Below are 14,134 nucleotides of genomic sequence, written 5' to 3' on the forward strand. Positions count from 1 at the left end.
AATGGCACATGTAAAAAATGTTGAAATGACAAATGTTTCATTACGTATATAGTTACCAAAATAAACATAAATAAATAAATGCTTTAACACGCCTTGCTAATAAGGTAAAAATTGTCACAAGACAGAAGCATGTATAAATAAATAAATATACTCATAAGTAAAAATGCATTTGAATTGATAAACATATAAAGCTTTTTATCATCAAAATGAAAAAAAAAAAAAAAGACTCTCATTACCACAAAAATGTAACATTCTGATTCCCCCAGTACAATTTCACTATGACTCATCTAGAAGCCCAAGGCTAAGGCAGATAATACAATCATGAAAAAGATGTTCTCCACAGGAGATTCTTCAAGGCTCCCTTCATGTCCCTGTTCCTCAGGCTGTAGATAAATGGGTTTATCATTGGAGGGACCACAGTGTACATCACTGAGGCTACTGCTGTCTTCTTGGAAAAATGAGTAACTGCAGAACTAATGTACACCCCAAAAGCTGTCCCATAGAATAAGAAAACCACTGACAGGTGAGACCCACAGGTGGAGAAAGCTTTATACATTCCACCAGCTGATGGTATTCTCAGAATGGAAGAAACAATTTCAATGTAAGAGAAAATAATCCCAAGGAAAGTAACACCACCCAGTATACTTAGTAAATATGTCAGGATGTTATTGACAAGAGTATTGGAGCAGGCAAGTTTGATGACCAGAGCAAGCTCACAGAAGAAGTGAGGGATTTCCCCATCTGTGCAGAAGGACAGCCTTAGTATCATCAGACTGTGGAGCAGGGCATCCACCAAACTAATGAACAAGGAGAGGAGAATCAGCAGGCCACAGAGGTAAGAGTTCATGATGACTGTGTACCTCAGTGGTTGGCAGATGGCCACATAGCGGTCATAGGTCATTGCTGCAAGAAGAAAATTTTCCATGCCTGCGAATATCATGAGGAAGCAAACCTGGGTGAGGCAGCCTGTGTAACTGATGGATTTGCTCTGTGTCTGGATGTTCATCAGCATCTTGGGGACCGTGGTGCTGCTGAAACAGATGTCAGTGAAGGACAGGTTGGAGAGGAAAAAGTACATGGGGGTGTGGAGGTGGGAGTCTGAGCTGATGGCCAGGATAATGAGTAGGTTCCCCAACACAGTGACGAGGTGCATGGTCAGGAATAGCCCGAAGAGGAAGGGCTGCAGTTCTGAATCCTCTGAGAGCCCCAGGAGGGAGAATGCTGCTACACCAGTTTGGTTTTCTGATGTCATGTTGTTGATTAGTCTGATGATGGAAGTGATAGGAAAGAGATCTACAAAGATTGCTTATTTTAGAGAAATCCTCACATTTGTATTGTGAAATGAAGTGAACACTACAAATATTTTCTCTGTCTCCTTCCCTCTCCCACTCTTTCCTTTCATCTGCCTCTGTCCCATCCTCTCTACCTTCCTCCCTTCTTCTGTTTTCTATCACTTCTGTTATCATATCAACAAAAACATTTCCATCTGAATAAATACCCAAGTGGTCTCCTTGATTTTGTTCTTGTTGTGTGCCTTGAGTGATATCAGTCTAATAACAGCCCTACAGGACAGAGTAGAACTGGCCCCTAGGGTTTTTCAAGAAGGAGCTGGTGGATTTCAACTGCTGACCTTTTAGTTAGCAGCCAAGCTCTTAAACGCTATGCTACCAGGGCTCTTTGCTTTAAAAGTCTTGAAGTCTCTGACCACGTAGGTAATATCTATGTGTTTATTGAATACTGTTTATCAACATTGTGCCCAGTAATAGGAATGAAATAGAAAAAAGTACATGGTTTTTACCTTTGGAATTTTCCAAAGCCTTCAAACTAGCAGAAAAACAAATTCTACATCTGTGTTTTAGAGCAATGGTTCTCAAACTGCTTTTCATCAGAATTAGCTGAAGGGCTTTTTGAGCCCCCACAGAGTATTGGCTTCTGAATTTGGAATCTAAGGCTCTAAATTTGTTCTTTCTAACAAATTCTCAAATGCTATTGCTAATGGCCTGGGGCCACACTTTGAGGGCCACTCTTCTAGAACATCAACCATTATGGCCCATGTACAATCAGCTCATCTGCAGGGAGGAACAGATGTGGTGCACTTCATGAGGAGATGGGGACCTGGCTCACCAGGCTCTGCAGAGGGACTTGGCTAGGAGTTCAAGCCCTTGACTCAATCATTTTCAGTTCTTCCTCAAAATCATACCTTTCAATTTTTTGTTTCCATTTAAAGTCCCATCATTTAAGTTCTTAGTCCTTGTTATTATTGTTCTAATTAATAGCAGTATTATTAGAATGTATAATAATAAATATCATAATTGTCAAAAACTGCTGCCATTACTACTACTAACACTTACTGAGTCCTGACTATTTCAGGAAGTTTTCAGGATTTGCTGTTAGTTATTCTCACAACAGAGATGAGAATTAGGAACTTCTATTTTCCTACATTATATCCATGACCTCAAGTGAAGGTAAAGGAGAAGTGTGGTGAATTTACAGATACAAAGTACATGGTACTCTGGAAAACAGCACTAACAGGATTTGAACTCAGGCTGTGAGATCTTAGAGCATACATCATACCACCACATGATACAACCTCTGTGTAGGGGATGACCAGGCATCCTGAAGGGTCAACAGATTCCATCACTTGCCTTTTGAAAAGTTCCAGCTGAATTAAAACCCAAGTGCTTTCCCCGGTATTCAGGGTTATCTAAACTCTGACCACATAGGTAGTGACAGCATCAAGACAGGACCCACACTCAGGAACTGAAGTCAAGACAGAATGTGCTACCTGAAATCTCAAGCTGTTATCCTATTATGTCAATGAGACTCTTTTCTTCCATTTATTTCAAGATGGAAACATTATCTTCATAAATGGTATATACCCATTGTTACAGAGTTGATTCCAAATTACAGCATCCCTATAGAACAGAGTGACACTGCTATATAGTTTCCAAGGCTGAAATCTTTGGGAAAATAGACTGCCACATCATTCCCCCATGGAGAAGCTGGTGGGTTGGACAGCGAACCTTTCAGTTAGCAACAGAGCTCTTAATCACTGCACCACCAGGGCAACAAGGTGATACGTAGCACATCCTTTTTTCCCAAAACAGAAGAATGGGAGGAAAGAGGAATGCATGAGTCTTCAAAAACTGGAAAATAAAAAAAGCAACAATTTGTTAGTGTGTCCTAAGCAAAATCCTGACATCTTTGCTTTTTAACACTTTAAAGAGGTTTTTGGCAGCAGATTTGCCCAATGCAATGTCATCTGATTTCCTGACTGCTGCTTCCATGGGCACTGATTGTGGATACAAGTAAAATGAAATCCCTGATAACTTCAACATTTTCTCTGTTCATCATGCTGCTTATTGGTCCAGTTGTGAGGATTTTTGTCTTCTCTTTGTTGAGGTCTAATGCATACTGAAGGCTGTAGTCTTTGATCTCCATCTGTAAGTGCTTCAAGTCCTCTTCACTTCCAGCAAGCAAGGGTGTATCATCTGCATATTGCAGTTTGCTGATGAGTCTTCCTCCAATCCTGATGCCCCATTCTTCTTCATAAAGTTCTGCTTCCAAGATTATTTCCTCAGAATACAGATTGAATTAGCATGGTGAAAAGATAAAACCCTGTTGCACACCTTTCTTGATTTTAAACCATGCTGTATGTCCTTGTTCTGTTTGTACAACTACCTCTCAGTCTATGTACAAGTTCTGCAAGAGCACACTTAAGTGTGCTGGAATTCCCATTTTGCACAATGTTATCCGTAATTTGTTACGATCCACACAACTGAATGTCTTTGCATAGTAAATAAAACACAGGTAAACATCTTTCTGGTATTTTCTGCTTTTAGCCAATATCAGCCTGACATCTGCAATGATGTACCTCATTTCAAATTCTCTTCTTCGTTTCACATCCTCTTCTGAATCCTGTTTGAATTTCTGACAGTTCCCTATTGATGAACATGTTACAACCATTTTTTAATTACCTTCAGCAAAATTTTACTTGTGATATTGATGAAATTTTTCAATAATTTCTGTATTCCATTGAATGACCTCTCTTTGCAAAGGGCACAAATATGGATCTCTTCCAGTCAGTTGTCCAGAAATTTGTCTTCCAAATTTCTTGGCATAGACAAGCAACTGCTTTCAGCATTAAATCTGTTATTTGAAACATCTCAATTGGTATTCTATCAATTTCCAGAGACTTGTTTTTAACCTATGACTTCAGTGCAGCCTGGACTTCTTCCTTCAATACAACTGGTTCTGCATCATCTGCTACCTCCTGAGATGGTTGAACATTGATCAATGTTTTTTGGTGTTGTGACTCTGTATTCCTTCCATCTTCTTTTGAGACCTCCTGTGTTGTTCAATATTTTGCCCATAGAATTCTTCAGAATTGCAACTTTATGTCTGAATTCTTTCCTAGTTCTTTCAGCCTGAAAAATGCCAAGCATGTTCTTCCATTTTGGTTTTATATTTCCTGGTCTTTGCACATTTCATTATAATACTTTAATATTTCTTCTTTAGCTGACCTTTGAAATCTTCTGTTCAGCTCTTTTACTTCAACATTTCTTCCATTTGCTTTAGCTACTGAAGTTCAAGAGCAAGATTCAGAGTCTTTTCTTCATCCATTTTGGTCTTTACTTCATTTCCTGTCTTTTTAATGACCTTTTTCTTTCTTAATGCATGATGTCCTTGATGTCATCCACAACTCATCTGGTCTTCAGTCACTGGTGTTTAAAGTCTTAAAAATGAAAAGTGTCACTTTGAGGACAAAGATTCACCTGGTTCAAAGCATGGTATTTTCTATCATCTTATATGCATGGGAAAGATGGACAGTGAATAAGGAAGATTGAAGAAGAATCGATGCATTTGAATTATAGTGTTGGCAAAGAATATTTATAATACCATGGACTTCCAGAAGAATGAACAAATATGTCTGGGAGGGAATACAGCCAGAATTGTCCTTAGAAGTGAGGTAGGTGAAAATTTGTCACACTTACATTGAACATGTTATCTCCAATCCCTGGAGAAGAACATGATGCTTGGTAATGTAGAGGGTCAGTAAAAACAAGGAAGAACCTCAACCAGATGGATTGACACAGCAGCTGAAACAATGGGCTCAAGCATAACAAGAATCATGAGGATGGCACAGTGACTTGTTCTATTGTACATAGGGTCATTAGGAGTCAGAACTGACTTGTTAGCACCGAACAACAACAACGAGCAGAGCCAAGAATAAGAAAGACACACTCTACCAACACAAACATCTAAGCTGCTTACCGGAGGATCTCAATGGTAGTAGAAAAAGAAGAAAGATTGTCAAGTCAGCCTTAAAGGAGAAAAAAGACACTGAGCAAAGTACAACTGGACACCTCAAATATTTATGTAGTTGTGGGACTTAAAAAATTCAATCAATACAAGTTGCTCAGCAAGGAGCCTGACATCTGGTCGTTGTGAAGTACTATTTAAGGCTATAGAGATGACTGAATAAGATAATGGAACTTATTTTTAGAAATTCTTGACCTTCCCAAATGCAACAATGTATGAAATAAACACATATAAACTCTTTTCTGTTTGACTGCCACTCACATTTTTACATGTAAATCAATGGAAAAAGAAACCATAGAATTTCAAATTTCAAATGGAATAGAACTCATAATTAATCTCTATTAATAGATTATTACTTTCAGATTAATTTTTTCATTCCTTTCCTCTCTTTCCAGATAGCACGTTGGATCTGTTCCTCCCTTCCTCTTTCCCTTTTTATGACAGAGTATTCGAATAACCCCTCCCTACTCAATAGCTTCATCCATTCCCTCTCCTTTTTATGTTTTGACTCATAGTCTACACTGTATAATTAGCATATGTTAGAAAAGGTAATATGAAAATCAATTGTGATACTTTGAATCTTCTTTCCTTCTGTTCCTGGCTTGGCCCCATCAAACCTGGGTCAGGAAGCATGGGCACTGGTTCTTTTGGGAATCCTGAGGCTGTGTACTGAGATCAACTCCAGGACACTCCCATTTTTCCGATATTAAGATGAGACCCCTGAAGATATCTCGATCTCTAAAACAGGTAACAGTTGATCGACTACATCTTCGATACATTTCCCCTTTATTCTTATAAACCAATGCTGTAGAAAAAGTCTGTGAAAGTGTCTATTTCAAAGATGAACAACTCATTAGGATCCTTGTTTTTTTAGCTTAATGGCACAAGGCAAACAAACTCTGCTCTCCCAACACAAACATCCAGGCTGCTTGAAAAGAGGCTCTGGCTGTAAGCATGAAGTTCTGACAACAAGCAACCTTAATAACCAGAAACCATGAAACCCAGAGCTGTCAAGTCAATTCTGGCTCATAGTGACCCTATGAGACAGAGTGGAACTGCCCCATAGAGTTTCCAAGGAGCGCCTGGTGGATTTGAACTGTCGACCCTTTGGTTAGCAGCCGTAGCCCTTAACCACTATGCCACCAGGGTTTCCAGCAACCTTAATAGCATCAATCAATTGGTTTAACATTCGGTCACAGACACTCCTGACTTTAATCCAGCCTGTAGCACTTGCTTTATCAACAAAGATATTTTTAGAACTCCTTGAGAATCTTCCATCACCTCATTGTGTGATAGGAACCATCATAAAACCTTATTGCAATTTTGTAAGGATGAAAATGAATAGACAAAACCATCAAGTATGGTGTTCAACAAATGACATCGTCTCAATATTTCCTGTTCTGATTTGTTCTGCATGGGCATAACCTGATGGCTTATTATAGAACTGAGTAATTGTTGCACAAAAATCAGGGAAGAGTAGAGAGAGAAAGGACATACCTAGCAAGATAATTACAAATTTTACGGAGGAATAGATATGCTAAAAGTCCACTGGGACTCTTCCTCATGTAAAAAAGCAAAGGGAAGAAAGAACCCCAATGAATATGAGTGATATCAATGTTCATCTCTAATGATATATTATAAAATATATAGCAATTAAATTGAATAAATTAGATCTAGATGTATCAACACAAATAATGAAAACTCAGAAGAAAAAAGTACCTTGTCTAAAATGACAGGTATAGGAAGGGAAACTTTAAGTAAGTTTTAAAATAACATAGATATAAATTTACATTTTTTTTATCACGAAACATTTCAAGCATGCTGAGAAGTACAGAGAAAAATAATAAAATCCTGGTTTTTCACCACTCTGCACCATCAAATTGAAATCAATGTCACTGAACAATTTGTGTAGAAATTATTGAATGGAAACCTAACCTGCTATGTAAATCTTCATCAAAAACACAATATTATCTAAAAAATATGTTGCCATGTTTCCATTATTTTTTTAAATGAAATAATGCATGTTTATTTGAAATCCTCCTTTATTTTTCACATCTCAATATTTTTCCCTCCTCCAGGTGAACAACACAGAACTTGTATGCATTAGTCCCCTGTGTATTCAATATATTTATTATGATGCTATCCATAAGCAATGTTTTTGTTTTGCTTTAATACATTTATATACTCTAATTACTCCTTAAAAATAATACATTTAATAATTTATCAGTCTTGGTATTCTTTGTTTTGATTCATTAACTCTAACTACCTTAAGATATTCCACTCGATCACATCACAAGTTATGTTTTTTCCAGGTGATGGGCATTTTTACTGGGGTATATATAAAAAATTATATATTTTTTATACACACACACACTTTAAACTGCACTGGAGACCAACCAAATTCGAGACTGTGGTTGCCTCTTAGGAAGCAAAGAAGGGAAATGGAGGGGACTATAAAGAGTATGTCTTCTTTATGTGTACCATTTTGTTACTTTAACAAAAAAAAATGGCAAAATGTCAACATTCATTAATTCTGGAAGTGTTGGTACATAGGTGTTTATCCTATTACTCTGTGCTGTATTTTCTTTAAAATATTTAATAGAACACTGGTACACTTGGGATGTAGCTTGTGGAGTCAACCTGGTTCTCCAACTCCACTCTGAGTCCTCAGAGCCCAGTACTAGAGCCAAGGCCAAAGATCCCCCCCACGAAAGGGTGTCAAGACCCAAGTACTGAAAGATAAGGAGAAGCTGACCACATGCCCCAGCCCCCTGCCAAAGAAATAAAGGAAAATTTTAAAGAATCTAAAACATTTATAAAAATTGAGCAAGGACAGGTTTCTTTTGAGGTTGGAAAAAAATTCATGGAGCTTGAGGGTCAGAGTAGATGATTAGCAGAATGAGACCTGCTCAAGTATTGCTGCAAATGTACAAGGAAGTATGTCAATAAGGTGATGAATAATTAGGTAGGGACCTCACCTATGATTCCACTCTGCTCCTCTTCTACCAGTACACAACTCACTGCTGCCCCAAATAGGCTGATAGACAAAGACCTCTCCCTATTTTCAAAGGATAAACTAGGTGTCAAATTACCTTGGTGCCAGCACTAAGGAATGACATTCAGTTCTCCCAGGAAGTTGAAGGATAAAAATGGAAGCTCTGTATTGATGGAGCACAGAAGAGAGGGGATGGGCCAGGAAGCCTCCTGTGGAAAGTGATGGTCCCTGGGACAAGGCTCAAATGTGCTACCTATTGGCCTGGTCAGGGTTGTTGAGTGCATGGCCACAGGCAGACTATTTATAGTCTCTGCAACCTTAGAGCGTTCAATATCCAAAGCTCCTCATTAGTCAAATTCTTTTGCAAATCCTTACGGAGTAAGTCTCAGAGTAGGAAGAGCTTCACTTTGGCTGACTCCCTCATTCTGAGAGGCCAGGAATACGCATTGATACCCATCACTTCCTCTTTTCTCTATCTCCTTCTGCTCACATCCATTTCAAGTACCTTACACACATGGACACACCTACCTTCTGTAATTGACTCTAGTCTTCTTTCATTAGGTACGTTGAAAAGAACTGCTGTCCTAACAACATCAGGAAGAATGATACCACATGCAGGCTCAAAAGTACAGTGCGTTTATATGGGTGTATGAATTACCAATACAAATACAAATATAGCGAATGTATCCTGAAAAATGCACACTAACGACTATTTCTATACATTACTCATTAGACATTTATCAGGTTTGTACATATTATATTTAGCCCTTTCTAATACATTTTCTGTAATCAATATGGACTGAACATGTAACAGACATTTTACATGCTTTTTAAAATTTTTCTACCAAATTTTCTCAATTTCAAATTAGTAGGTTCAATATACATTTGTTTTCCACTATAGTTTGAGATCATGGCTCTTTGTTACCAATATTGTTGAAGTAGATTACAAAGAATCAAATAATCAGTCTACCTCTCATGTAATGTACCTTGGTGGTTATAACTGACTGTTGCTTGGGGTATGTTCCTTAAGACAGCAAACTTATTTTTAGGTGAGAGAGCTGCTATAATAATAAAGACCTGTGATCCTGATGCAGGAATAGATACAACAGACCACTTGATCTGAAAACAGAGCCCCTCAAAAATATCAACATGAATGGACAGTGTATTTTCTTTTTAATTTTAATTGTGTTTTAAGTGAAAGTTTACAAATCAAGTCAGTCTCTCATATAAAAATTTATGTACACCTCACTTCTATACTGCTAGTTGCTCTCCCCCTAATGAAACAGCATACTACTTCCCTCCACTCTCTATTTTCATGTCCACTTGGCTACCTTCTGACCCCTCTGCCCTCTCTTCTCCCCTCCGGACAAGAGCTGCCCACATAGTCTCATGTGTCCACTTGATCCAAGAAGCTCACTCCTCACCAATATCATTTCCTATCCCATAGTCCAGTACAATCCCTGTCTGAAGAGTTGGCTTTGGGTATGGTTCCTATCTTGGGCCAAGAAATGGTCTGGGGACCATGACATCAATGGTCCTTCTAGTCTCAGTCAGACCATTAAGTCCGGTCTTTTTATGAGAATTTGAGGTCGCATCCCACTGCTTTTCCTGCTACCTCAGTGTTTTTTTGTTGTGTTGCCTGTAAGGGTGGTCATCAGTAGCAGCCGGGCAAGACCTAGTTCTTCTCGTCTCAGGCTGATGCAGCCTCTGGTTTATGTGGCCCTTTCTGTCTTTTGGGCTAGTAATTATCTTCTGTCTTTGGTGTTCTTCATTCTCCTTTGGTCCAGGTGGGTTATGATCAATTGATGCATATTGGATGGCTGCTTGCTAGCATTTAAGACCCCAGATCCCACTTTCCAAAGTGGGATGCAAAATGTTTTCTTAATAGATTTTATTATGCCAATGGACTTAGATGTCCCCTGAAACCATGGTCCCCAAACCCCCGCCCTTAACACACTGGACTTTGAAGCATTCAGTTCATTCAGGAAACTTCTTTCCTTTGGTTTAGTCCAGTTGTGTTGACTTCACCTGCATTATGTGTTATCGTTCCCTTCACCTAAAGTAGTTCTTATCTTCTAATTAGTGAAAACCCCTCTCCCTCCCTCCTTCCCCTTTCTCATAACCATCAAAGAATATTTTCTTCTCTATTTAAACTGTTTTTTCAGTTCTTATAATAGTGGTCTCTTACAATATTTGTCCTTTTGCAACTGGCTAATTTCACTCAGCATAATGCCATCCAGATTCCTCCATGTTATGAAAGGTTTCACAGATTCCTCATTTTTCTTTATTGATGCATAGTATTCCATTGTGCAAATATACCATAATTTATCCATTCATCCGCTGATGGGCACCTTGACTGCTTCCATCTTTTTGCTATTGTAAACAGTACTGCAATGAACGTGGGTGTGCATATATCTGTCCGTGTAAAGGCTCTTTTTTCTCTAGGATATATTCCAAGGAGTGGGATTGCTGGATCGTATGGTAGTTCTATTTCTAGCTTTTTAAGGAAGTGCCAAATCAATTTCCAAAGTGGTTGTACCATTTTACATTCCCACCAGCAGTGTAGAAGTGTTTCCAACTCTCCACAACCTCTCCAACATTTATTATTTTGTGTTTTTTGGATTAATGCCAGCCTTGTTGGAGTGAGATGGAATCTCATTGTAGTTTTGATTCGCATTTCTGTAATGGCCAATGAAGAAGACCATTTCCTTATGTATCTGTTAGCTACCTGAATGTCTTCTTCAGGGAAGTGTCTGTTCATATCTTTTGCGTATCTTTTAATTGGGTTTTTTCATAGTTGATTTTTTGCAGTATCCTGTAGATTTTAGACATAAGACACTGATCAGAAATGTCATAGCTAAAAACTTTTTCCCGGTCTGTAGATAATCTTTTTACTCTTTTGGTGAAGTCTTTGGATGACCATGTTGCTGTTGTTAGGTGCTGTCGATTTGGTTCCAACTCATAGAAGCCCTATGCAAAACAGAATGAAACACTCCCCAGTCCTGAACCATCCTCACAATTGTTGTTATGCTTAAGCTCATTGTTGCAGCCACTGTGTCTCTCCACCTCCAAAGTATGTAAGATGCAGTCTCACCATCCTTGCTTCTAAGGAGCATTCTGGCTGTACTTCTAAGACAGATTTGTTCGTTCTTTTGGCAGTCGATGGTATATTCAATATTCTTCACCAACACCACAATTCGAAGGCATCAATTCTTCTTCGGTCTTCCTTATTCATTGTCCTGCTTTCACATGCAAATGATATGATTGAAAATACCATGGCTTGGGTCAGGCACACCTTGGTCTTCAAGGTGACATCTTTACTCTTCAACACTTTAAAGAGGTCGTTTGCAGCAGATTTACCCAATGCAATGCATCTTTTGATTTCTTGACTGCTGCTTGAATGGCTGTTAATTGAGGGTCCAAGTAAAATGAAATCCTTGACAAGTTCAATCTTTTCTCTGTTTTTCATGATGTTGCTTGTTGGTCCAGTTGTGAGGATTTTTGTTTTCTTTATGTTGAGGTGCGTAAAGAATGAGCATAGATGTTTGATTTTTAGGAGCTCCCTGTTATCTAGTTTTTCTTCTCCATTTTTAATAATGTTTTGTATACAGTTTATGACATGTATTAGGGCTCCTAGCATTGTTACTATTTTTTCTTCCATGATCTCTATTGTTTTAGATTTTATATTTAAGTCTTTGATCCCTTTTGAGTTAGTTTTTTCAATGGTGTAAGGTATGGATCTTGTTTCTTTTTTTTTTTTTTTCCCAGATTGATACCCAGTTATGCCAGCAGCATTTGTTAAAAACACTGTCTTTTCCCCGTTTAACTGACTTTGAGCCTTTGTCAAATTATCAGCTGCACATACGTGGTTGGATTTATGTCTGGATTCTCAATTCTGTTCCATTGGTTTATGTATCTGTTGTTGTACCAGTACCAGGCTGTTTTTACTACTGTGATGGTATAATATGTTCTAAAATCAGGTAGAGTGAGGCCTCCCACCTTGTCCTTTTTCAGTAATGCTTTACTTATCCAGGGCCTCTTTCCCTTCCATATGCAGTTGGTGATTTGTTTCTCCATCTCATCAAAAAATTGTCATTGGTATTTGGATCAGAATTGCATTGTATCTATAGAAAGGTTTTGGTAGAATAGACATTTTTACAATGTTATTTCTTCCTATCCATGAGCAAGCTTTGTTTCTCCACTTACATAGTTCTCTTTTGGTTTCTTGCAGTAGTCTTGCAGTTTTCTATGTATAGGTCTTTTACATCTCCGGTAGGATTTATTCCTAAGTATTTTATCTTCTTGGGGGCTACTGTAAATCGTATTGATTTGGTGATTTCCTCTTCAATGTTCTTTTTGTTGGTGTAGAGGAAGCCATCTGATTTTTGTATGTTTATCTTGTATCCTGATCCTCTGCTGAACTCTTCTATTAGTTTCAGTAGTTTTCTTGAGGATTCTTTAGGGTTTTCTGTGTATAAGATCATGTCATCTGCAAATAGAGGTACTTTTATTTCTTCCTTACCAATCTGGATGCACTTTATTTCTTTATCAAGCCTAATTGCTCGGGCTAGGAACTCCAGCACGATGTTGAATAGAGTGGTAATAAAGGGCATCCTTGTCTGGTTCCTGATCTCAAGGGGAATGCTTTCAGACTCTCTCCATTTAGGATGATGTTGGCGGTTGCCTGTTGGCTTTGTATAAATTCCCTCTATTATGTTGAGGAATTCTCCTTCTGTTCCTATTTTGCTGAGAGTTCTTATCATGAATGGGTGTTGAACTTTGTCAAATGCCATTTCTGTATCAGTTGATAAGATCATGTGGTTCTTGTCTTTTTTTTATTTATATGATGGATTACATTATTTGTTTTTCTAATGTTGAACCATTCCTGCATACTTGGTATGAATCCCACTTGGTCATGGTGAGTTATTATTATTATTTTTGATGTGTTGAATTCTATTGACTAGAAGTTTTTTGAGGATTTTTGCATCTAAGTTCATGAGGGATATATTTTTGTAATTTCCTTTTTTTGTGGTGTCTTCACCTGGTTTTGGTATCAGGGATATGCTGACTGCATAGAATAAGTTTGGGAGTATTCCATCCTTTTCTATGCTCTGAAATACCTTTAGCAGAAGTGGTGTGAACTCTTCTCTGAAAGTTTGGTAGAACTCTGCAGAGAAGCTGTCCAGCCTAGGGCTTTTTGTTGTTGTTGTTGTTGGGAGTTTTTTGATTACCTTTTCAATCTCTTCTTTTGTTTTGGGTTTATTTAGTTGTTCTACCTCTGTTTGTGTTAGATTAGGTAGGTAGTGTGTTTCTAGAAATTCATTCATTTCTTCTAGGTTTTCAAATTTGTTAGAGTACAATTTTTTCTGGTAATCTGATATGATTCTTTTAATTTCAGTTGTGTCTGTTCTAATTTCGCCATCTCATTTCTTATTTGTGTTATTTGCTTCCTCTCCTGTTTTTCTTTTGTCAGTTTGGCCAATGGTTTATCAATTTTGTTGGCTTTTTCACAAAAACAGCTTTTGGTCTTCTTAACTCTTTTGATTGTTTTTCTGTTTTCTATTTCATTTAATTCTGCTCTAATTTTTATTATTTCCTTTCTTCTAGTGCCTGAGGGTTTCTTTTTTTGTTCTTTTTCTATTTGTTCAAGTTGTAAGGATTATTCTTTGATTTTGACCCTCTCTTCTTTTTGTATATGTGCATTTGTTGACATAAAGTAACCTCTGGCCACTGCTTTCACTGTTTTCATTCTCATTGGATTCTATGAATTTCTTTATTCCATCCTTCATGTCTTCTATGACCCAGCCATTTTTGAGC

At 37.9% G+C, this 14,134-nt stretch overlaps 1 protein-coding gene and 1 pseudogene across 1 annotated transcript; both read right to left on the bottom strand.

The window, feature by feature from the left end:
* The window catches only part of LOC126074056 (olfactory receptor 7G2-like), a 678,546-nt pseudogene that overhangs the window by 651,354 nt on the left and 13,058 nt on the right, over positions 1 to 14,134 (bottom strand).
* Positions 320 to 1,252, bottom strand: LOC126071055 (olfactory receptor 7G2-like). Its single transcript, XM_049875357.1, has one exon. The coding sequence runs from the start codon at positions 1,250 to 1,252 to the stop codon at positions 320 to 322; it is 933 nt and encodes a 310-aa protein (XP_049731314.1).

This window comes from Elephas maximus, chromosome 3, assembly GCF_024166365.1.
Source record: "Elephas maximus indicus isolate mEleMax1 chromosome 3, mEleMax1 primary haplotype, whole genome shotgun sequence".
Taxonomy (NCBI): Eukaryota; Metazoa; Chordata; class Mammalia; order Proboscidea; family Elephantidae; genus Elephas; species Elephas maximus.